The following is a 23,857-nucleotide window of genomic DNA, read 5'->3' as shown; positions in this document are numbered from 1 at the left end:
CAAACTTTTCACTTTGATTATTTTTGTTTTTTATCCGACCACAAGTAGATTATAAGTGTATAAGTTTAAAAGCTTGCACAATTATGATCTAAGCAACACGTGGTACCATGGCCGGGAGGGGTGGGTAACCTGTGCCATCTGCGTTTGTGATGAGAATATTAGTATTAGTCAGTATAAGCACCTACTTTGTTCTACAAACACCACAGTGTTACAGTATGGCCTGCCATGAGTTTTCTTAAACAGCTTGGGCCTAGGGATGTTCCTAACGACTAATTTCCCTGTCGATTTAAACGAAAATTTAAATGTAGACTAGTCGACTAGTCTAAAAGTAAGAAAACACTCAGAAAACAGTCCAAAATGAACAATTTAATCTATAAGGTTGAAACGTTGTCCGAAAAAATATTGCATGTATTTAAGAGCCATTTGAAACCGTTAATATTCTTCAATAACTGTGGCACTTTGCGCCGTTTATTATGAACGTTGTACATTACAAACGACATGACAACTCACTAAATAAAAGTTAACAAATAACATTTAAAATAATAATAAAAAATATAAAAAAATAATAATCTGTCATCAGAAAAACTACCAATAATAGGCCTACAAAAAAATAACAATTAGGCCTACTGATCGACGTGACATTAGATTATTAGGCTGTTCAACAACGGCGTGCTGTTGGTAATCAGCTTCAAACAGCAGGTACACACACACACACACACACACAACGTGGTAGGCGTACTTACTCGACTGACGAAACATTTTTGTTCAGCGAAATCAACATGTCAACATGTTCGGGTGAAAGGCGAGACCTCAGTCTATTAACAATAAGTCCAGCAGCTGAAAAAACTCTCAGCTGGAACAGATGTTGCAGGCACACAGAGATAGTGACTTGAAGCCGGCATAGTTTTGGAAAGCGTCGCGTCTTCCCGCACCACCACACAAGTGGATCTTCGTTAGGTGAGATACAGGTTTACAACCTTATTTTCTTTTTCTAGATCAAAATACTGCCAAACCGCGCTGGAGATGTCATCTCTGTCCGGTCCCACTTTCCACCTTTACGTCCGGGCATAACCGCCTGCTGGAGCTGCAGTCCCGGCTAGTGGCAGGTGGCTGCGTAACATCTTAGACGCATCAGTTAAGCGGCGTACATTATTAATAATTAGTTTAACCGACTAGTATTTCTGGTGCCGATTAGTGAGGGTAGAAACGTTTAAACGACTAGTCGACTAATCGCGCACATCCCTACTGGGGCCTAAATGTTAGTGTGTTGTGAAAGTACAGGTCTGTAGGAGTGTTTTGACATATAATTTGTGCAGTAGCAATGAAAGGTGACCTATGCAGTGTCCAATCTAGTGTAATTATAGTTGTAAATGGCACATATTATGGCATTTTCTATTATTATTATGACTTAAAATATTAATCAGGGTCCTCATTTATTCGATTTGACAATTAAATACAAATTAATTGGTTTAAAACTGAATTTCTGCACGTTTAAACTCTTGCACTTTTATTTTGAAGGCTAAAAGCCCAAACTGGAAGTATTGTCTTCCGGTTATTCTGGCCAGTGTAACGCATCTAGAGCTCATCAAGGACCTGGATAGCAAATCTGAGGGCATGGATTCCTGATCCGAGGGCAGGGTTTACAAATCTGAGCTCACGGTTTACTAATCCGTGGGTATGGATTTCCACATCATTTTTTTTTTTTAGGTGACCGAGGGTTTTCTGTTAAATCAATATTTCATTTTTCTTTTATAGTTTAAAAAAAACCCAACAACAATATTTTTTGTTTGATACAACTGATTGTTTGAAAAAGGATTGATACAACCGATTATGTATATATCGAGTTGAAAGAAAGCAGCACACCAGTATAATGATAGAAAAGAATATAGCCTAACGAAAAAGACGTCACCTCATTTTCACCAATTTATTTTTTGTCCACAATATTATAGTATGCAGTCATTTACTTTAATGCAGCTGACGTGCACGCAGCACGTTGCCGGATCTAAAACGGAGCCGGTGCAGACTTTGGAGATACGCATGGCTTCTGATTTTGTTGGACTACGCACCCATCTGTTCCGTATTTTAACCATATAAATGTATATAAATGTATATAAACGATTTTGCTTACTGTGGTCGTTTATTACCATGTCGGTAAACAAAATAGAAGGTATATACACCAATGTCGCTTAAATAAATGTTGGACATGAGGTTATCTATGGAGCTGCTGAGAAGCCTTATTTGGTAACAGTATGCCTACACTACACATTAGTATCCTATATGTTACAGTTAAGTTCCTCATGGTACAACTTGAGTTGTTTATGGGAAAAAAAAAGCAAGTGTTACCAAATGTAACCCACGTGGGTCCCAGAAGATGTAGGCCTATCGGCAACGTTCATTATGACGAACTCCGACAGCGAGGGGAAGGCTGCGCTTGTTTTTAACTTGTTTTGACTTTGAGACCTTATTATAGCCCCCTTTATGGGCACACTCTGTCACTAGATAGTGAAAGGCCTAACATCTCTATGTGCTGAAATAGAAAGGTTACCAACGTACGGTCGACATATGGGCAGAACAGAAAAAAAATAATTATAGGAATTCCTGCAATTACAGTAGGGTTTCATGGCTACGTAGTGAACCCCTAATCATCTAAAACTGTTTAAATAGATAATCCTGTCCAGTCCATTGTTAACCACTTGTAATTTCCTTCTTTCCAGATGATCAGATGAAATACCCAACTCTCCAGCATGTCAATAAGCCCAGAACAGGAGGCCTTGATTGGTCGGGTGTTTGAGGCCTACGTGACAGAGCACCATCATGGTGACATCCTTCAGATTATCACCGATACTAAGGAGGACACCCATCACCCCGTTGTTGTCAATGCCATGACATTGTTTGAAGATAATATGGAGGTGATGGCAACTACTTTTTTCTGTTTTTCATAAATCATCATAATTTTTCAGCTTTCATAAGATTTCAGATCGATTTCCATTGGAGTATCCAGGTGCCTGCTTATACATGCCGTACATGCTGCATTATAGCCTAGATTCTGTTATAGCAATAATACCTGAGAGGGGGTTTTTGATGAGGGGGTTTTTGATGTGATGTTTTTGAAGTCTCGAGTCGAGTCTTGCACGGCAGTCAAGCCGTAAGTAAGTCGAGTCTCACAGCAGCAATACCGGTATACCTTTTAAATACCGCCCAGCCCTAGTGTTGACTCCAACACTGTATTCCACCGGGACAACTGCCCACAGCAACAACCCGGTAATATGTACATACTTTTAGTACATAGAATCTATTTGCACTAACTATATGGTATGTGTTCATCCCTAACTATCTCTGGCCACAGGTTGGTGACTATTTCAACGCCTATCCCAGTGAAGTCCTGGCTATATTTGATGAAGCACTACAAAGAGCAGCTGTGGAAGTGTCACAGAGCTCTTCATACAAGGAATCTGGAGGACAGCGAGAAGGAGGGCAGAAAGTGAAACACGTTCTTCATGTCCGCATCACAGGTTAGAGAGTCAACTGGGACTGATGAGCAGATGTTAAATGATATTGCTCAGAACTAGAGAAGCATATTTTTGTAGTTTTGTAGACTTCACTGTTGTTCACAGACCAATGACTGTAGTGCAAGAAGAATAAATAGCCTTTTATGTCTTGTTCTATGAGTATTTAAGGTAGGTAGGGTGTCACTCAAACTCTTTTAGGGCTGCAACTAACGATTATTTTCATTGTCGATTAATCTGTCGATTATTTTCTCGATTAATCGATTAGTTGTTTGGTCTATAAAATGTCAGAAAATGGTGAAAAATGTGGATCAGTGTTTCCCAAAGCCCAAGATGACGTCCTCAAATGTCTTGTTTTGTCCACAACCCAAAGATATTCAGTTTACTTTCATAGAGGAGGAAAGAAACGAGAAAATATTCACATTTAAGAAGCTGGAATCAGAGAATTTTGACTTATTTTTCTTAAAAAATTACTCAAACCAATTAATCGATTATCAAAATAGTTGCCGATTAATTGATTAGTTGACAACTAATCGATTAATCGATTAAACTCTTTTACTCCCACTCCACAATGGCTGCTACAAATGCAGAGGATGTGCACAATGCAACAACATGATAAAATGTGAATACTTCTGTCATCCTCATACTGGCAAAAGATTTCCAATTAATGATGTAATAAAATGCTTTACTTCTCATGTCATCTATATGATAAAGTGTCCTTGTGGTTTGGCATATATTGGGAAAACTGATCGTCCTCTAAAACAGAGAATAAGCGAACATAAGAGCTCTATCAGGAGAAATGATAGAGATACCCAGTGGCAGTTAATTTCAATGATTGTAAACATCATCTCATCATTTAGGTTCTGTGGTAAAGAATAGGTGAACCCACCAGATCAAGGTGGCAATGTTGAGAAGATCTTAAACCAGAGAGAAGTATATTGGAAATATACATTACAAACCCTATCACCGAACGGACTGAATGATGAGATACCATGGAATGTGATGCTGTAACAAGAATGGTGTCTACTCCTCTATGTTGCTAGATTTTGACCCTTGAAGTTTGCTCATCATTGGTAAAAGTGGACTTGGCCTATGACATTATGGCTTATAACTCAAACAGAATTTCATAAACCTGGTAATCATGTTTGAACTTTTATGTGGAACATGCACACCAGTTTCCATACAGATCTGACCAAATTTTGCCCAACAGCAACACTTGTCTTCACTAGTGAACACAGTCATTTTTATTATTTTATGTGTTTATTTGACAGGGACAGTGCTCCATAAATATATTGTGCCAGATATAGCTGTAAGCTAATTTCTATCCATAAAGCCAGTACAAAGTTGGATTTTGACACATTAACTTGCCATTACATTTTTCTGTTTCAAAACAGAGGCCCTGATGGTTTAACAGCCTAATCTGGTAAAACTGACAGTAATCTAAATTTGGCTGCTGCACTGACATGAACCCTGCCATGCCGCTAGTGGCTATATTTTTCTATTTATTGTTTGTTTGTGTATTTCCCTACTTTTACTAGTCTGCACTTTGTCGCTCCTCCTCTGTGTGTCCAGGTCTGCCAGTGTGTCCAGAGCTCACTAGAGACACCATCCCCAGGTCCAGAGATGTAGGTCACTTCCTGTCTGTCACCGGCACAGTTATACGCACCAGTGTTGCCAAGGTAACACCATTGCAGATATTTTTGTCTGTTCAGTTTGTATCATTTTGCCAGATAATTCATCAGGTATATTTATGAATATGTGTGCATCTCCTGATGTGAAAGTTGGTTATTGGTCTTTTGGTGAAATTCCAACTACTAGTTGGCATATCTTGCATATCTTGGGGTATACGCTCTACTGAATGCCATCTAATTTAAAATATAAAAACGTAAGTTCTTGTGCATTTAAAAGTAGAACACACAGTGTGTGTGTGTTTGTGTCTGTATGTCCATCGTCACCATAGATCTCTTTTTCGCATATAACCAGAGGACCCTTATTTATCCAAAGAGCACCAATTCCACCATTTTTATCATTAGAAGCTAAGAAGCATTCCAGCCTCTTGTTTTTTGTTCATACATTTGTGCTGGCAGTGTACTCACAAACAAGCAGCAGATAATGTACACAGGGGAAGCACACATAAAGAAGCAGTAATGCTGATCAGTTATAGTTAGGGCTGGGCAATATATCGGTTAAAAAAATTTGGTTAAAAATATTGTGATATTTGATTTTGTCCATATCGCCCAGCCCAACTTACAACTGAACATTTAACCCACTTCGTAGAAAATACCAAGATATATATCGTTTATTGCCATTCAGCCTAAAAATACCGAGATATGATTTTTGGTCCATATCGCCCAGCCCTAGTTATAGTCCATTAGAACCACCACAGGACAATCACATTAAATGCTCTGACACTTTCTTTACAATAACTATGGACTGCAAGTCATCAGTATTACTGCCCCTCCATGTGTGCTTCCCCTGCATTTATCAATACATAGGATATGATCTTAACAAAAAAGTGTAGCCCATATTTATTAATGAAATACTCTCCACCTCTCATAGGTCCTGGAGTACGAGCGCGATTACATGTGCGCAAAGTGTCGGCATGTTTTTAGCATGCAAGCCGACTTCGACCAGTTCCATACCTTTGTCCCACCCACGGCCTGCCCCAATCCCGATGGCTGTAGCTCCTACAAGTTCACCTGTCTGTCTGGAGGATCCGAGCCTGGTGCCTGCAGGGACTACCAGGAGATCAAGATACAAGAGCAAGTAAAAAATGCCTCTTTGATTTCAATTAAATTCTAATTCACAGCAAGGAATTATGCATGTGATGCTCATTTTTTTTTTTGGCTATGATCCTCTACTTTTCTAATTGCTTAACACATTGGTATCTCCCTACTTTGGTCAAAATGCTGTTGCTGTAAGTAAGATTGTGTTCTTAGTCTGGTTAAATGAGGGTTAAAAATTAAATTGAAGAGATTCTCCTCCCCTCCCCCCAGGCCCAGAGGCTGTTAGTGGGCAGTATTCCTCGCTCTATGGTGGTCGTCTTGGAAGATGACCTGGTGGATAGTTGCAAATCTGGTAAGAGCTGTAAATGATAAGGTTTTATATTTTCTTGATAATGAAGTCCCAGTCAATTCACACAAATCAGTTTGACACACACCAGGATGACTAGTGCCATAACCAATTGTTTGATGCCATTGAAGGAGTGGTTTGCCGCTGTTCACTTGATTCCTTACAATGGCTCTACAGAGATCATCAAAACTTATCAGATCCAGAGACATGCCATTCCCCCGAGACTTCCACCGCTGCAAAAACCACTACAATACCCAGCGTGCATCGCTCAAGTTTTTTATCTAGCTATAAATTCCTTGTTTACATAAATGCCACCTGGCACTCGTCGCTAGTTGTCTGCAAATGCAAACAGAAACAAAACTGCAACAAGAGTACACAGGCCAGCAAAAAACAGGATATGAATTCCCATTTCCTTTTGCCTTTATAGGTTAACACTACATTACGGTTTGCTAGTTAAATGTTTAATTATCATTGAGTTAATTTATCATTGATTAACCACTAATTGATATACTAGTTCGTATTACAGTTTTTCACAATTGCTTCCACACATTTCCTGAAACTAAGGCTAATTTTCTCAAAACTCTAAACACAAAATCACTAACACAAAATGCAAAATGCCACACACAACCATCATATGAATACATCTCATTAACATCTAGGGGTGTCACGATTTCGATTCTAAATTGAAAATCGATTGAAATGAGTGTTCGATTTCAACCTTGGAAATCACACGCAGGTTCGCGATTCTCCCAGTATTTTTTTTCTCTCCACCCCTGCCTACTTGCACACGTCTGACGGAAAAAAAAAAACAATAACATTTCAATGACGACACAGCGTAGCTGCTAGAGAGCGCCCGTTCTATATTTCACTACAGCGCCCAAGAGTGCCCGTCATTTTTAAATCGTTTAAAATGTACCAGAAACTGAAAATCAAGTTATCAGCTTTGTTTTATATATACTTCAAGTTGTCATAGATGAACCGGAACCGGAAAATACTGTATATCTGGTGACACTGAGATTTTCCCCGGGTTTAGTTGTCCGTCTTTTGATGGAAATTGCTTGTTCTTGCTCGATAAAACAAGACACAAGATCACCTTCACTAAACAGCGGGACCTACCTGGCTCTCACCGCCGCAGACGGACGCTGTTTTCCGGAAGGCAGTGCGCCGAGACCAGAGTCGGTAGGAGGACTGGCCGGGTTGCAGCAACTTTTCTCCATATAAGTTTGGCGACTTTTTCCATATTTGTTTGGCAACTATTACTGTCTGATCTTATTACTGTGTGGGCTGAAGCGCTGGAGGTTTTGTATGTATTTTGAAAGCTTATCGTTAGCCAAGATAGGAAGGATCTGTTTTGTTGTCATACTGTGAATGTTGACACTGAAGTAAGGAGACGCCCTGCATCGCCTTGCCATGTATTTGGTACCAAATTAAAGGGAAAGTTGTGTTTTTTTAAATGGAAAAACTTTGAAAAAATTTGACCATATGGCCTTAGTGTGGTACATTCCAAAAAAAACAAAAAACATATGGCAGTTATATCACACTTGATACCATCTTTTTAAAGAAGAATTTGAAAATGTAAATGACATTTGTCAAGGCATAAAACCAATGATCTGTTGATCTTTACAAATCAAGACTTGATAGTTTAACAATGGCATAGCCGTCAGTGCTGAAATTTTTTTTTTTTAAATCAAATTGAATCGTGACCTTAAAATCGAAAGTCAAATCGAATCATGGATTTGGAGAATCGTGACACCCCATTAACATCCGACTACACTTCCAGATCCAATGTTATCAAATTGCCTGACCTGACTTGGCTAAGATAAGATAGCACTTTATTGATCCCCTTGGGGTTATTCAGGTACCACTGCAGCAACTGGCAGAACAGTACCAAGGAAATCAAGTACAGGAATATAATTAAAGAAAAGAGGTAATAAGATAAAATAAAGGTAATGTACATAATATAGAACTATAGAGACAGTGCAAATAAATGCAAATAATAAATGCATATATATACAGTATATACATAGTCAAGAGACTGCTACTACTGACTGGCTGTTCTTCACAGTTGAGAAATAGATGCTCAGCCCTAATTAGAAAGGCAATCTAATGGCATATGTTAAGTGTTTGAAGTCAAACATAAGGTGAGGTAATAGCCATGTGTTAAAAAGTATTGGTCATTATACATACACAAAGTGTGAACTGAACCCTTATATTCAGAATCTGCAATGTTTGAATCTAAATAATCTCAAATTTAAACAGTGTTATCTAATGGCATACGTTATGTGCTTGAAACTAATATAAAAAGTAAAGTAATAATTAGCCATGTGTATTCAACATCTGTTGGTATTAAAAATGTGTTTTGAAGCCAAATACAAAAGTGTGTGTTTTATTCAATGAATCTAATATGATGCATTTAAAATGTTCCGAAAAATGTGTTGTTTTTTTTTGTTTTTGTTTTTTTTGTCTCATTTTCACGCGATGAATAAATTCTGTTTTTTAACCCTTGCTGCTACGGTTTTCAACTTTGCAATGTTGGCACCTGTTTTAATTGATGATTTAATTTATTTTTTTATACTTTTTGTATTGATTTTTATATAGATTTTTTTATACGGCACTGTTAAATTTGATGCTCCTATATGTGAAATTGTTTGTGTTTTAATGTCCCTGTTGTTTGTAATGGAATGTGTAAGTAGGGTTCCTCTGAAAAAGAGACCTTGGTCTCAGTAGGACCTCCCTGCATAAATAATGGTTTAAAAAAAATGTGATCTTGTGCATTCTTGTGTCCTCTACAATGTGTTTGATGTAATATCCAACGGCTGAAGTATGATTCCAAAACAAAAGAACACCAAGGACGAATAAAGATCCTGGAAGTTTACTAGCCAAAATGGAACCACCAAGATTCAATGCAACAACGGGACATTGCATACAAATGGCGCTATAGTCTATAGTACAGTTTATAGTATACTAGTGTGCAGTGCCGCCTATATACAGTAGTCTATAGTACTGGGCAGGTAGAAACAGCTGGAAATTGAACACCTGTGTGTCTTAACTGATCATGCAAACACACACAGTCCATCTCAAACTGTAAAGATGTTTTCTGTTCTTCAGTTCATTCACACAAGTATCAACTTGGCATTCTTAGATTTGATAGTCACCTGTAGTGTCTTTTTTTTGTGAGTGTTTTTGACTGAGGTGTGATTATTTCTCGTTTTTCACCTGATGGTGGCAGTATACAGTATTTTGCTCATGGTGTTGCTGACAATGATAATTTGATTGTATGTGGTGTTCCCAGGAGATGATGTGACAGTGTACGGGGTGATGCGCCAACGCTGGAAGCCCTTCTATGACGATACGCGCTGTGAAGTGGAACTGGTCCTCAAAGCTAACAACATAGAAGTTAACAACCAGCAGGCTACTGCTGCTCTACTGATGGAGGACATCCAGAAAGACTTTGATGACTTCTGGCACAGCTACCAGCATGACCCAATTGCAGGTATGGAAAAATTTGCCTCACAGCAAATTCCTGTAACAGGACGGTTGTCTCAGCAAAAAACAAAAATCTGTCTCCTCAAAGCTGTATTATCACTAAGATCAACAAGTGTAAAGACCAACCAAGCATTTGCTTATTTGTCACTGCCACATGGTGGCGGAATTTGTGGAATTGAATGAATACATTCGGGATCAGCAATGGATTGAATCCATCACTGGAGGAAATTCCCTTGCTGATTTTAAATTACCTTGGTCTTCGGTAATTTAAAATGTAACCTAGTGCAAGACACTGCAATGGGGAAGCACACAGCACCTACGCTCTTTAAATTTTGTTTATAGACTGTGTTTTGAAGATATTAACTCTTAAAGTTGTGAAGGAGTCGTGGCCTATAAGCTAAATTGTTATAACTTTGTGATAGATGGTCCATTCATCATGAAACTTGGACAACATGTTCACATAAAATGGATGAACATGTGTGCAAAGCCATTCAAATACTGACCAATAGGGGGCGCCACAAAGGCTAGAAAACTGTATCTCCTAATCCAATTTGTGAAATTGCACTAAATTCGGTACACATGCTCTAGGACCATGTCCTAGTCAAAATCTGAAGTTTGGTCGTCATTAGTGAAAGTGGCCTATGACATTTTGGCGTATAACTCAAACAGAATTTCACCAATCGCTATGAAACTTGGTAATCATGTTCCAACCTTTATGTGGAACATGCACACCAATTTCCATACAGTGCCGACCAGATTTTGCCCAACAGCAGCATTTTGAGTGTACAGCTAAACACAGTAAAGCCAATACGAAGTTGGATATTGACACCTTTTAACTTGCTATTACATTCTTCAGTATCAGAACTTAATAGCCTTGTGCCTGATTGCTCAACAGTCTAATATGACAAAACTGACCGTAATTTTAATGCAAACTTCCACGTTTCAGCTCTGGCTGCTGTACTGTCATGAACCCAGCCATCACCGCTAGCACCTATATTTAGGGGTCCCCAGCACGTAGTGCTGGGAACCCTATTGTTTTTGTTAGGATTATTATTCCGCTTCTTCTTCTTCTGCCCTAAAAGTATCTGGATCTCAGAAACCGTAAGAGCTACAGTGACCAAGCTTGGCAGATACGTTGAAAGTCTCAGCCGCTACTCAGGCAATGAAACCCAAGTCAGTTGGCCTCATGGTGGCGCTATAAAATGCAACTTTACGTTTTGGCCTATAACTTCTGAACCGTATGGGCCACAATCAAAATTCCTAACTAGATTTTCCGCCATTTTTAATTTTCTCCAAAACTGTTTTTTCGCTACTCCTCCTACAAATTTTGTCCAATCTTAACCAAATTTTCCACACAGCATGTCTGGACTGTCCTGCACAAAAGTTATCGAGCAGTTTTTTGATAGCCCACACCGTGACTTCTAAAGTTTGGTCAACTGTTGTGGGTGGGGCCCATTTCACAAAAATTGCCATAACTCAGGAACGCATTGTCCTATGGTAACCAAACTTGGTACACGTGTGCAAGTATGTACTCTGAGCCAATATACAAAAAATTGTGTCATTTCGCCTATAGGGTGTGCTATAACATTTCAAATTTTAAAAGGCCATAATTGGGTGACTGTAGATCATAGGAACAGAATTCCTTGACTGCTGGATTCCTTGGGTCAAGTCGCATCTATCCATTTTCCGCCATTTTGAATTTTGACCAAAACTGTTTTTTCGCTACTCCTCCTACACATTTGGTCCAATCTTCACCAATTGTGGCTCACAGCATGTCTGGACTGCCCCGCACAAAAGTTATTGAGCAGTTTTTTGATATTCCATACCGTTTTGCTACAACTGGCTTTCAAAATCTGTAGATAAGGTCTAATATACAAAAATTGCCATAAGTCAGGAAGTTGTTGGCCTGCCTTAAACAAATTTGGTACATATGTGCACAGGTCAACTCTGAGGTAGCATGCAACATTTGATGGTATTGTAACCATAGTTGACCATAGTTAAAATACGCTAAGGCTCTAAATAACCTATAGCTTGGACAGTCTCATTACTTGGCCCTATTTTTTTGTGCTCCCTCCATTGCCCCCCAGTGGACTCAGTAGCCTAATGGTTAATGAATAGGTCTACCATGCAAAAGATTGTGGGTTCAAATCCCATGGGTAACGCTGTCTCCTCACACTGCTAAGCTTGCGATAACTAAGCATAATGTCTTAAGTTTCTAATTTTTGGACAAATTACCATATGAAAAGATGAACTTGACAGAAGTCATGGGCCAACACAAAAGCCGGTGTTAGACTGCATGTCCGAACTTCACAACATGTTATTTTTTGTGTGTGTCTTTCTACCTTCTGTAATCTTTTGTCTATCTGTCTGTCTTATCAAATTGTGCTTGGACCCCTCAATCGCCGCTTGCGGCTATATTTAATTAGTTACATTTATTTTTGAGTGTTAAAAAAATAGTTAAGGTACATACGCTTTATTATTGGGGAGACAATCCCTAGAGGATTCTATCTTCTCTGTCTAACTTTAGATTAGCCCAGAAGGAAAAATTTTACTATTTGGCGAAATAAAAATAGTTGGAACATACAACCAATATTATTGGGAAGATTAACCCTGGAGTCTTATTGTGTGATTATTGAATGGCTTTTTATTACATTTGACTTAATGGGGCCTTCAAGGATTGGGGAATTTTGGGGATATACCCTTGCTGTCGGCCCCCGACAGCATCCTAGTTCAAACTATAAAAATGCCCCTTCCTTGCACATTGAACAGCTATGTTTCAATTCAGGTCATCACACATGCGTGTGTGTGTGGCGTAGGTGAACACACACTCATAGTGTTTATTGTCCCTTCTCCCTCCATTACTTTCCTTCTTCTTTCTTCATTTCTCTGCCCACTCTTTAGGCAGGAACCAGATCTTGTTGAGCCTGTGCCCGCAGGTATTTGGCATGTATGTAGTTAAGCTGGCCGTGGCCATGGTGTTGGCTGGTGGGGTGCAGAGAATAGATCCTTCTGGAACCAAGATCAGGGGTCAGTATTCTAGCAGTTCTGTTTCACATTTGGTTAAATTTACCGTCCGATAACAAGGACACCTTTGATACCAATAATATAATAATTATTTAATATAGACTTATAATATTGAATATACTGTTTTCTGAATTTCAACTAGCTTCTGTAAAGCCATTATCTTGGAAGCTGCCACAGATGTTTGCTGTATTGTGCTTTATGGAAACATTGTCTCAGTGTCAGGTTGATGTTATCCTCTACAGGTGAGTCTCATATGTTGCTGGTAGGGGACCCAGGCACAGGGAAGTCTCAGTTCCTGAAGTATGCAGCTAAGATCACACCTCGCTCTGTACTCACAGCTGGAATTGGCTCGACAAGTGCAGGTACACCCTCTTCAGACTAAACTTTTACTATGCAGTGCCCCATATTTTTCATGAATTTATTTTCAAATGTATTATGTCTCAAGATAAGTGACCGGCTTCATGGTGTTTTTCAAATATATTTGATATTGAGCTTATCTTGCTTATGTATGAATTGATTTGAAGAAATTCTCACACTCAGAACAATCAAATACTGGGGTCTAAGTATCAGCTCCCCTTATTCAAATGAGCTAAGCCTGCTGTGTGGAGGATTTCCAAAGAGTGTAATTTCAAATACTGCAGACCTGCCAACCCATGGAGAAAGAGCCCACACCATTGGGCACTTCGATATAAGTAAAATTCCTCCAAAACTGTAAAAGCAATATCCTTACCCTTTCATAGATTTGGAATAATAATATAATAGTATTATATTTATGTATACACTCACCGAGCACTTTATTAGGAACACCTGTACACCTGCTTATTCATGCAATTATCCATTCACCCAATCATGTGGCAGCAGTGCAATGCATAAGATCATGCAGATACAGGTCAGCAGCTTCAGTTCATGTTCACATCAAAGAATAAGTTATAACCATAGGCAAAGGGTTAATAAACACCAACAGTTTTTATTCTGAAACACCAGCTATTGTTTTTCTTGGGATAGTTGTTCCATGGGATAATTAGTAATTTATGGATTACTGTGATAAACACTGTAAAGGCAGGACTATAAAATGTTCTGCAGGATTAAAGCTTTCACCACTGAAACTCAAGAATCAGCTTTGTTTCAAAAACTGACATCTGGTGATGTAACGATGAATAACTTTATGTAACCAGCTGGCTACTGGCCAAAATTTTATCTCAACTTGAACATACCAGAATAACTTGGGAAACAAAGACACACACTGCAAAATAATCAAACACCATATATTATAACCTATCATCTTAGTGCTTAATGAGGCACATAGCATTAATTCAGTAAAGGAAAAAGTGGGAAACAGCACATCATTCAGCACAACTCATCAGGTGCTAGAACACTGTGAAGTTAAATTGTGCTGTTACACTGTTGTAAGTACATTATGTATTAGGGAGATTTTCACCAAGTGCCTACCAAGGTTATTGTAGTTTTGCATTTTTCATTAGTTTTTATTTTTATTTCGTGTTGACTTTTTGTTTTCAATTTCAGTTTAGTTTTAATTAGTTTTTAAAGCGGGTTTGCTAGTTTAGTTTAGTTTTTATTTTTTGAAAATGCGTAGTTTTAGTTTTGTTTTTATTAGTTTCAGTGTTAGTTTTAGTCTTTTTTTGTAATATGGGGTATTTGTTAGGGGCGAGATTCAAAAAGGTCAAAACAAATTGAAAAAAAAATAATTGGAAGATAGATTTCATATCCACCCAAAATTCTAGGCTTATGTATGAAATAAATTGACAAAGATGAAAACTAAAGACATTTTCTCTATAATTTTAGTTTATTTTAGTATTGTATAGTTTTGTAAACACACAATACAGTTTCAGTTAGTTATCGTTTTTTTGTAAAGCCTCGTTTTTATTTTTATTTCAGTTAACGAAAATGTTTTTTCACACCTAGTTTTCGTTATTTCGTTAGTTTCTATTAACGATAATAACCTTGGTGCCTACATAGTCATATTGTGTACTAACTACTTCTCCATAGGGTAGTACACTGGAATAAGGCCATAGTAAAGTGTTACCGATTTTGTTACTGTTAATACTGTTTATTGCCAACTATATAACCGCAACTGGGTTCGAATTCGGCCTTTGTTGCCTTTGTCTCTACTGTCAACTAGGGCTGTCCCGAATACCATTTTTTGGGCTTCGGTAGTAATCAACAGCGTATATTCGAAGCTTCGGCCACAGCGGGGGGGGTCACGCACCTTCAAACTGCTTGGCTTTCCATACACGGGTAACAGTACACCCGACAAAGTTCACACATAGTCACAGTTCCTCCTCACAAAAACACAGCGCTGAAAACATACTTAACATACATATAACTTCAATTAATAGCCCGAGAGAGAGAGAGAGAGATGGTCGAGCGAGCTAGAGAGAGAGAGAGAGATGGTCGAGCGAGCTAGAGAGAGATGGTCGAGCGAGCTAGAAAGTGAATGAAGAGAGGGAGCGGTAGTAACGAGAGAAACGGAGAAATGTTTTGCTGCTGCTTCTCCTGAGTTTTGTTCAGCAAATTTGACAACTGACAGCTTGAATTTCAGGTCGTACTTTTTTTCTCCGTGCCACCATGGCGATCAGCAAATGTGACTGACATTTGAATGCAAGTAAAAAAAAAAAAAGAAACTGCTTTGCAGCGTCAATGGCAACCGGCTTACGGATTACATATAAAATTACATTTAAAAAAACGAATATCCGAATCCCAAAATTGAAAACCGAATACCTACCCAATGAACGAATATCTGAATAGTCGAATATTCGGGTCCAGCCCTACTGTCAACTATGAAATGAAAGCAAAAATGACCAAAACATAATGTTAAAAATGTCATAGAATAAGCCCTCTTAGATAAAAATCTAAGCTATCAGTTTATGGGGGACAGGGGAGTTGTTTTGTTTTTGAAAAAAGTGGTGCAGGTTAACTTTGCAGAACTTGGACACATAAACTTAATGCAAAAATATCATTGTCATGTTCATTTGGTGTAGGTCTGACAGTAGCAGCAGTAAAGGATGGAGGTGATTGGCATCTTGAGGCAGGAGCGCTTGTGTTGTCAGATGGTGGTTTGTGCTGCATTGATGAATTCAACAGCATCAAGGAGCATGACCGCACCAGCATCCATGAAGCTATGGAGCAACAGACTATTAGTGTGGCCAAAGCTGGGTAGGACAACCTTGCATACACATCCACACAGCCATAGGATTATACTCATTTGTGCAGTTTGAAATTGATTTTAAATCTAATCCTGCAGAAACATAGTGCACTCACTATATTCTTTGTTTGTAGGGTAAGCTAGATAATTAGTAAGTATGGACAATGACATAAAGATTCAGTCGATTCTCTTACCTCTATCCTTTTTTTTTTCATTCTCTTTCCTCTCTACAGTATGGTTTGTAAGTTGAACACTCGTAGCACCATTCTGGCGGCCACCAACCCTAAAGGCCAGTATGATCCCAATGTGCCGGTGTCTGTGAATGTGGCTCTTGCCAGCCCTTTGCTTAGCCGCTTTGACCTGGTTCTGGTCCTACTGGACACCAAAAACCCAGAGTGGGATTCCATCATCTCCTCCTTCATTCTGGAGGAGAAAGGTATGAACTCTTTGAGCCTCTTTATGGGTATATAATACTTGAAAAAGAAATGGTTTGTTTGGGGGTGTTCATGTTATTCATGTTCACATTAGAGGTCTTCCTGGTTGGTTCTTTCCCTGACAACCCAAGGATCCAAAATTTTTAAATTACCTGGGTGCGGCTCAGGTCCAATTTGATTGTCTTGGATCTCTGAAGCTACAAATGTCATTTTTGATCAGACTCGATATGACAGTCTGAGTCGCTGTAACACTGTAACGGTAATTTTTATGCGGTGCCCCTTTACAGTGAATGAACCATTACAGTACCTCAATAAGCTTATTAATTACAAGAAATAAAAGCATTGCTGTCACTGATCTCACTTTCAGTCACCGAGTTGTAAAATAATCATTGAGCACATCTTTAAGATCAGAGCTACTCATAATGTTGCCCATATTGTGGAAAAGTAATCAACATCAGACATCTTTCACAGCTGTCAGCTTTGTGGAGAGTTTTGACTACTGGAGGTCCAATACTCATCATTCTCCTCCTCCAGAAAACATACCTTGCCTAAACTTACCTCCCCTACAGTGAGTTAAACACAGCTGATTGGTCTAAGTGTGTTAATTTTGACATCATTTAAACCAATCAGATAAGTTTATTACAGCGAGCAGAGGAAGAAGGAAGTGGAATCAAATGACATGCAACTCGTAAGATTGACCGGTCCAGCATTGTAGAAAGCCATTGTTATCTGTATTAATTCCTGGACACTGCAAAGTGTCTGCTCCTTTCACGCTCTGATCATCTATCATAAGCAGCAAAATCCTACTCAGTATGCCTTTAAACAAACTGTTTTCAGCCTTGGGTCGTTCGGAACAACTGGACCTGAACATTATTGGCCACTAATCTTTTCAGTTTTGGGTCCCGATATTCTCAGTTCGAGTCATGTCCCATTACTCCTGTTTCTGTTCGGGCCCGGTTCTGTGTTTTTTGGAAATGGGCAGGTCCATATCAGGTTCGGCTCTCAGTTTGTGGACCCGCGAAGACCTCTAGGCCTACATACAAGATCATCTTCGAAAGAAATGTATGAACAGCCAAAAAGACCAAACCACATTCTTTTGACTTCACAGCCAAATAGAAGGTACAGCCTCCAGACCTTAGTCATCCAAAAATGTAGCAGAGAGAAAAGGGGAGTGGTGGTGCCACCGGAGTTGATTTAGTTTCCAAGAAAGTTGTCATGTCACTTTTATGGGAGGAAATGAGTATCATTAGTCACAAATTTAAGGAATAAAATTAATAGAAATGGAAAAAATAAATGAATACTCCATCCAGTCCAATCCATTAATATTATTAGTATTAATATTTATGTTAAAAAAAACAAGCACAAATACAGTATATCTCACGATCCTCAAATAAATTAGCTTCTTGTGTTCTGTAAACAATCATATAAATAATTTACAATACATTTACAAAACATTTGTTTGACATTTGTTTTCATAAAACAGTTCAAGATGTTTTAACAAAACCTACAAACATGTATTTTCATATCTTTTACATGAACATATTTTCAGAGCCTAAGCACACATTTAACGCTAACATTTACAACAAAGTTATTTTCATTAAGTATGTTCTAATAGCATTTTAATTCCCTGTCAACATGGTACATGGCACAGTGCCTTGCAGAAGTATTCACCCCCTTGACTTTTTGCACATTTTGTTGTGCTATGAAGTTATTTCAAAATACATTTATTCAGGATTTTTTGTGAGTTCTATACAAAGCAATCTGTTCCATCATAGTGAAAGCAAATGTGTAGAAATCTATGTTAAAGAATAGAATTAAAATAACAGACATCTATTTTGCGTAAGTATTCATCCCCTTGGCTTCGTTTGGGCTCAATTGGCACACTTGCAAAGGTTTGCTCAACATTTCTTATGTTAGAAATTTATGTTAAAGCATAAAATTAAAACAGACATCTAAATCATCCCTTTCCAGTCACTATAATTGAAAATCCAGAAGGCACAGTTTCAGTGGTGTTTTCCAGTCCATTTTTACTATGGAAGTCAATGGTGAGGCAAAACTCATAAATATTTCAAAATCTGTCTTTTCCCAAACTGTGATGGGAAGGTGATCCCAAACTATGTTGAGGTATTCTGGTGGACAGTCCATCCTAAACCCTAAAACCCCATTGAGTCCCATTAAGGGACCTGGTCTCATCTTTGTTAGCAAGAAAGACTAAGAAAAACAAGTTTAAAAGGAAAATACTGTTCAGAACCACTAAATAATAATCTAAACATGACATCTGAGTAACAGATAAGAAATGTTGAGCAAACCTTTGCAAGTGTGGCAATTGAGCCCAAATGAAGCCAAGGGGATGAATACTTATAGATGTCTCTGTTATTTTAATTCTATTCTTTAACATACATTTCTACACATTTGTTTTCACTTTGATGGAACAGATTGCTTTGCATATAACTGTGACAAAAAATCCAGAATAAATGTATTTTGAAATGACTTCATAGCAGAACAAAATGTGCAAAAAAAGGGGCGTGAATACTTTTGCATGTATGTCGTCATGGTGGTATCTCTGTGTGTGTCTCTGTAGGTACATTCTTGCAGCAAAGTCAAAAATACAAACAAAAGCAAGACAGAAATTAAAACAGTAATTTGTCTAGTAAAATGACATTAAAAAAGAAAGAAAAATAGATAGGTAAGGAATAGATTTTGAGGCACCTTTCTGCATAAATGTGCTTATTAATGAAGAATAACATTTTCTTGAAACTACTGTAACTCCTAAACCTGATTAACTCAAGGGCAAACTAGAAGGACACTCGGAGAGCACAGACCTCTGCCTAGGTTCGTGCTATTATTGCTTGTTCGTGAGTCGGATCCGGATCCGCTCCAAAATTTAATGGGTTCTTCCCATGCTACACCCTTCCACGAAGTTTCATGAAAATCGGGCCAGTAGTTTTTCCGTAATCCTGCTAACAGGCAAACAGACAGACAAACAAACAAACAAACAGCACCGAAAACATAACCTCCTTGGCAGAGGTAAAAAGGGCAATTCTTGCCTATTTTAACTAGTGTAAAAAACATCTCAAAAACTATAAATGGTACAAGTATGGTTCAAATGTTTTTTTTTAAAGTAGAGAGTATACCATATGGACCAAGCAGTAAGAGTTCATAGAAATCCAGTATGTGATACTGATTTTCAACAACTAATGTGCACCTATGTGTTTATGTTTAATATATCATGGCGATTATAGCGGGACATTAGGCAGCTCAAGTGTTAGGTCCTGTTACAAATGCACAGCTTCCGCATAAGTTGTTTGGGGCTGACTTTAACACTGATATAGGCCCACTGTACATTGTAAATGTAATCATAGCTACATGTTGACTATTTGCCATGTTAAGTTGTCAATCAGCCAGATATTGATAATCAAATGATAATCACACTACATAAAATCTAAGATTGGTTTATTTTGCTGGTGTCCAGCCTACTGTGCCACTAAAATCTGATTCATTAGCTATTATGCAAATCTCTCAAAGTTGACTCACAACGGAGCAGAATTTGAGCCCTGACTTGGCACAGTAGAGGGCGCTGTTGTCCGCTGCGCCAGTGACTTTTCAGTGACCACACGTGCCTGGGGTAGAGTCATGGGTGGAGTTTGGCCAAAAGGAAAAACCCACAGACTTTTAGGGGAAATCCAAAAGAGATACGGCCGCCAGAGAAGTAAACAGAAAACAGACATTAATGTAAGTAGAGCCTCGCTCATGTTACAGAATATAGTGTAAAAACAGTTTGTTTAGTTAGAGTTAATGCTCTCTGCCAGAAATGTAGAACTGAATTGACTGCTCCACCTGCTGCTAGTTAGCCTCTTAGCTTTGTATACAAAATTACTATTAAGATATTTGTGTTTGATAAGCTACAAGTATTATTGCTCCAATAAACATTTTAGTGTTAAGCTCTGTCTGGACAGGATTAGTTTTACTTGGGAAGGAGAAGTATTTAACGGTCCATGTCAGTCGTTGCAGTCACAATTTCACAAACATTTCTCAATTCGGCGTCTTTTACCGATCGTTTTTATTTATGAATTTTGACTCAGTGTAATTAGTTGTTTCCTTTCTTTTAGTTGTCCGTCTCTCGGAAGAGAAACGCTGTTCAATCAATGCTTCTGTGTACACCGGCTCTGTACAGGCATGTGTTTCAGCACCGTCACACGTGCGTCACAGCGTCTAGTCGTAACCGCCATGTACAACACATTGCATAGCCCATTTAACCATTTTAATACTAGTATTTTGGTGTATGGGCTGAAGTAACTGGACGTTGAGCATTTTTATATAAATTTATCAAACACTGGAAATGCTATGGTCTTATCGTTCAATGTCTTTAAAGGCCTGCATTTTAAGAATTCTACAAAATGAGGATTGTAAATCAATTTTATTTGAAATTTTCTCCCTGCAACATACCTCGACCAAATGCCAGTACAACGGGCTACACCTGTTAATAGACAGGTGTGAAAGTCTCTACCTCTCCTCCTCCTCCTTTTTCCATTGACCAAGTGAGCACCATCAAAACTGTGTAAAATAAATGTAAAATAATTTCACGTAATTACTCGCATACCTTTAGAACAAAAGTGTGACGAGGTGCACAAAGCTCCCGGACATGAAACGTGGGATAGTGTATATTATCTGTTAATATCTGTTATGTATATATGCCGGCTTTTGGCCGGTGCGATGTGCAGTTGTCCGACAAAATTGTCAACCAAAATTTCCAGCGGAAAATATGACAAATCAATAAATCAATAGCCTAATTAAATGATATCACTTGACCTATAAAACTTGTTGCTGGCACAGTGGTTACCATGGCATTTATAGAGACATTTCTTCCATACTTTACACAGAACAAATAGGCCTACCAGGTCAGGTTGGGCTTTTCTCCTGCTTTCTCCTTAAAAAAAATTTCAAGAGAAACTGGATTGTGAACAGATGGAATTATTTCATCGCATTGGCAGATTCTTTTTCATGTTTTCAAGGCTGAACCTGAGAGAAAATTACTATGAGTACTGTCATTCTCACTGTTTGCTCTAAACTGTGAAGAAGATAATAAAAGCTAAAAGGTGAATGCAATCCAATGTTCCTTTAACCATTAAAGTTATTTTAAGTACTTTCTACACCTCTCGGCCCCTTTAGAACAGAAACGTATGTAGCAAAAGTATTTTTGCCTTACTATATACACTCTGAGTAAGCAATTAAAGGAACTGATTAGGATTGTATGCTGACTTTATAATCTATTCTTTTGAAATAACCCCTGAATCATAGTTGTAGGTATTCGGCACTATCTGGTGGGCCTGTTTCCCACAGAATCCTTGGAGAGATTTTCTATAGCATTTTATACAGTCATAAAAGGCAGTGTCACTGTGTGCAGTGGCATTAAATATTACCTCAGGCCTTCCACTTATAATGTATGCATCATAAAGACAGAACTACGGAGCGTCAGAGACAATGAAGGACAGAACGGTTCCCTGATACTTTACATCAGTTCCTTGTTGGACAATATTTTCAACATCCAGCAAGTGGTGCTGTATGATAAGTGATGAAAGGAGGCTTAGACTGAGCACACACTCATTCATCACCACGCAGTAATACTACATAGACTATTTGTGCCAAATGATGATTTTAAATAATTCATTTATTTTTAAGACTGCTAATTAGAAACTCAATAATAGCCACATGCTAATTTAGGCCTACACTTTGATGTATTGCACATGTGGGATGCAAACACAAGCTTCGCTGCACAACCTGGACACCAGTAAAAAAAAGTTCAGTCAAAAATGTTTTCTCACCAGCACCCATGCTAACGCTGATCTCACTGTCAGATATACACCCTGTAACTTGAAACAGTAAATTTAGCGTTTGAGTAATGTGTCAAATTGATTTTATTTCAGTGTGTTTTTATAATCGTAAAGTTACGAAGTTAAGAATAGATTAATAGTTTTGTCAAGATAATATATTAAATTTATGTCATATTGCCAACCTCTACATGACCCTGACCCTTGACCCTGAAGGGCTTTGTCATTGGCGAGAGTGCAGGATGTAACAGTCCTCTATCTTCATCCTAGGAGTGCTTGGTGTGTCTTCTTCCCTGTGGTCCATGGAGAAGATGAAGGCTTATTTCTGCGTGATCAAACGCTTGCAGCCACAGGTGTCTGACGAGGCTAACAGCGTCCTGGCCTGTTACTACCAGCTGCAGAGACAGAGTAATGGCCGCAACGCAGCCCGCACCACCATCCGCATGCTGGAGAGCCTCAGCAGACTGGCCGAAGGTATGCAGAGGAAGTTTACCTCATCTTAATTCAGTGCTTTTTAAGTCAGTATAATACAGTACATGCTATACCTTCTGTTGTTTTGATGGCACACAAACATGCATACTTCAATGTGGACACCAGTAGCTCTGTACCAGTCACACAAAAGTAATGTATTTTTCCTGTGAAGCCCATGCCAGGCTGATGTATAGAGAGACAGTAACCATAGAGGATGCTGTGATGGCTGTTTCTGTCATGGAGTGCTCAATGCAGGTGAGGGAAAACAGAACACACTCACATACAGGGGCTTTTAGGTTGATCTGATGAATACCTGACAAAGTTTGCATGACCACACAAGTACAAAGTGCTGGAACCCTATTGTTTCCAATTTTCATGCAGATCTGATCAAAGTTGGTCTGAGGTTGGCTGCTGTACTCGCTTGAATCTCACCATTGCCACTAGCGGCTTTATGTTTTTAAAATTTTTATTTGTTTTTTGTACTTTTGAATTGTTGGTGTCACACCTCTTCTACATCAAACATGCATTTCATATATAGATAGATAGATAGATAGATAGAACCATTCTCAAAGTCCATTCACATTAACACACAAGTTACAATCAACATTACTACATCCTACACATGGCCCTCATCCCAACTCTCCACCATGATACTAGTGTTTGATATGCTACGGCAGCCTGTAACTATATGGTGCATTCCTGCTCTTAGGGAGGCGCTCTGCTGGGAGATGTAAATGCCTTACATACCTCATTTCCTGTTGATCCCGGTCAGCAGTATCAATCTCAGTGTCGTATAGTGCTGGAAGGGCTGAGGTTGCCCCAACTCCTTAAAAAGGAGATGGACAGACTCGCCAGGTGAGTACTTCTGAGAAG

General features: G+C 38.6%; 1 protein-coding gene across 2 annotated transcripts in view; it reads left to right on the top strand.

Annotated features, from left to right (window-relative positions):
- Window positions 1-23,857, top strand: part of mcm9 (minichromosome maintenance 9 homologous recombination repair factor) — a 44,536-nt gene that overhangs the window by 477 nt on the left and 20,202 nt on the right. The window contains exons 2-14 of one of the 2 annotated variants that reach the window (XM_071525636.1): window positions 2,715-2,909; window positions 3,347-3,512; window positions 5,079-5,185; window positions 6,066-6,272; window positions 6,503-6,584; window positions 9,871-10,071; window positions 12,966-13,091; window positions 13,331-13,450; window positions 16,088-16,262; window positions 16,485-16,687; window positions 22,784-22,987; window positions 23,157-23,239; window positions 23,694-23,839. In XM_071525636.1, the coding sequence (XP_071381737.1) occupies window positions 2,745-2,909; window positions 3,347-3,512; window positions 5,079-5,185; window positions 6,066-6,272; window positions 6,503-6,584; window positions 9,871-10,071; window positions 12,966-13,091; window positions 13,331-13,450; window positions 16,088-16,262; window positions 16,485-16,687; window positions 22,784-22,987; window positions 23,157-23,239; window positions 23,694-23,839 (1,985 nt within the window). In that variant the 5' untranslated portion in view covers window positions 2,715-2,744. Of the gene's footprint in view, window positions 1-2,714; window positions 2,910-3,346; window positions 3,513-5,078; window positions 5,186-6,065; window positions 6,273-6,502; window positions 6,585-9,870; window positions 10,072-12,965; window positions 13,092-13,230; window positions 13,451-16,087; window positions 16,263-16,484; window positions 16,688-22,783; window positions 22,988-23,156; window positions 23,240-23,693; window positions 23,840-23,857 lie in introns of those variants that run through there. The other variant, XM_071525637.1, reaches the window with a different exon arrangement.

The sequence above is a fragment of the Centroberyx affinis genome, unplaced genomic scaffold (genome assembly GCF_046629955.1).
Source record: "Centroberyx affinis isolate AG114_WGS23_722 - 3 ecotype Tasmania unplaced genomic scaffold, CSIRO-AGI_Caff_v1 ptg001314l_1, whole genome shotgun sequence".
NCBI classification, from domain to species: domain Eukaryota; kingdom Metazoa; phylum Chordata; class Actinopteri; order Beryciformes; family Berycidae; genus Centroberyx; species Centroberyx affinis.
This window is presented reverse-complemented; position numbering and strand designations above follow the sequence as displayed.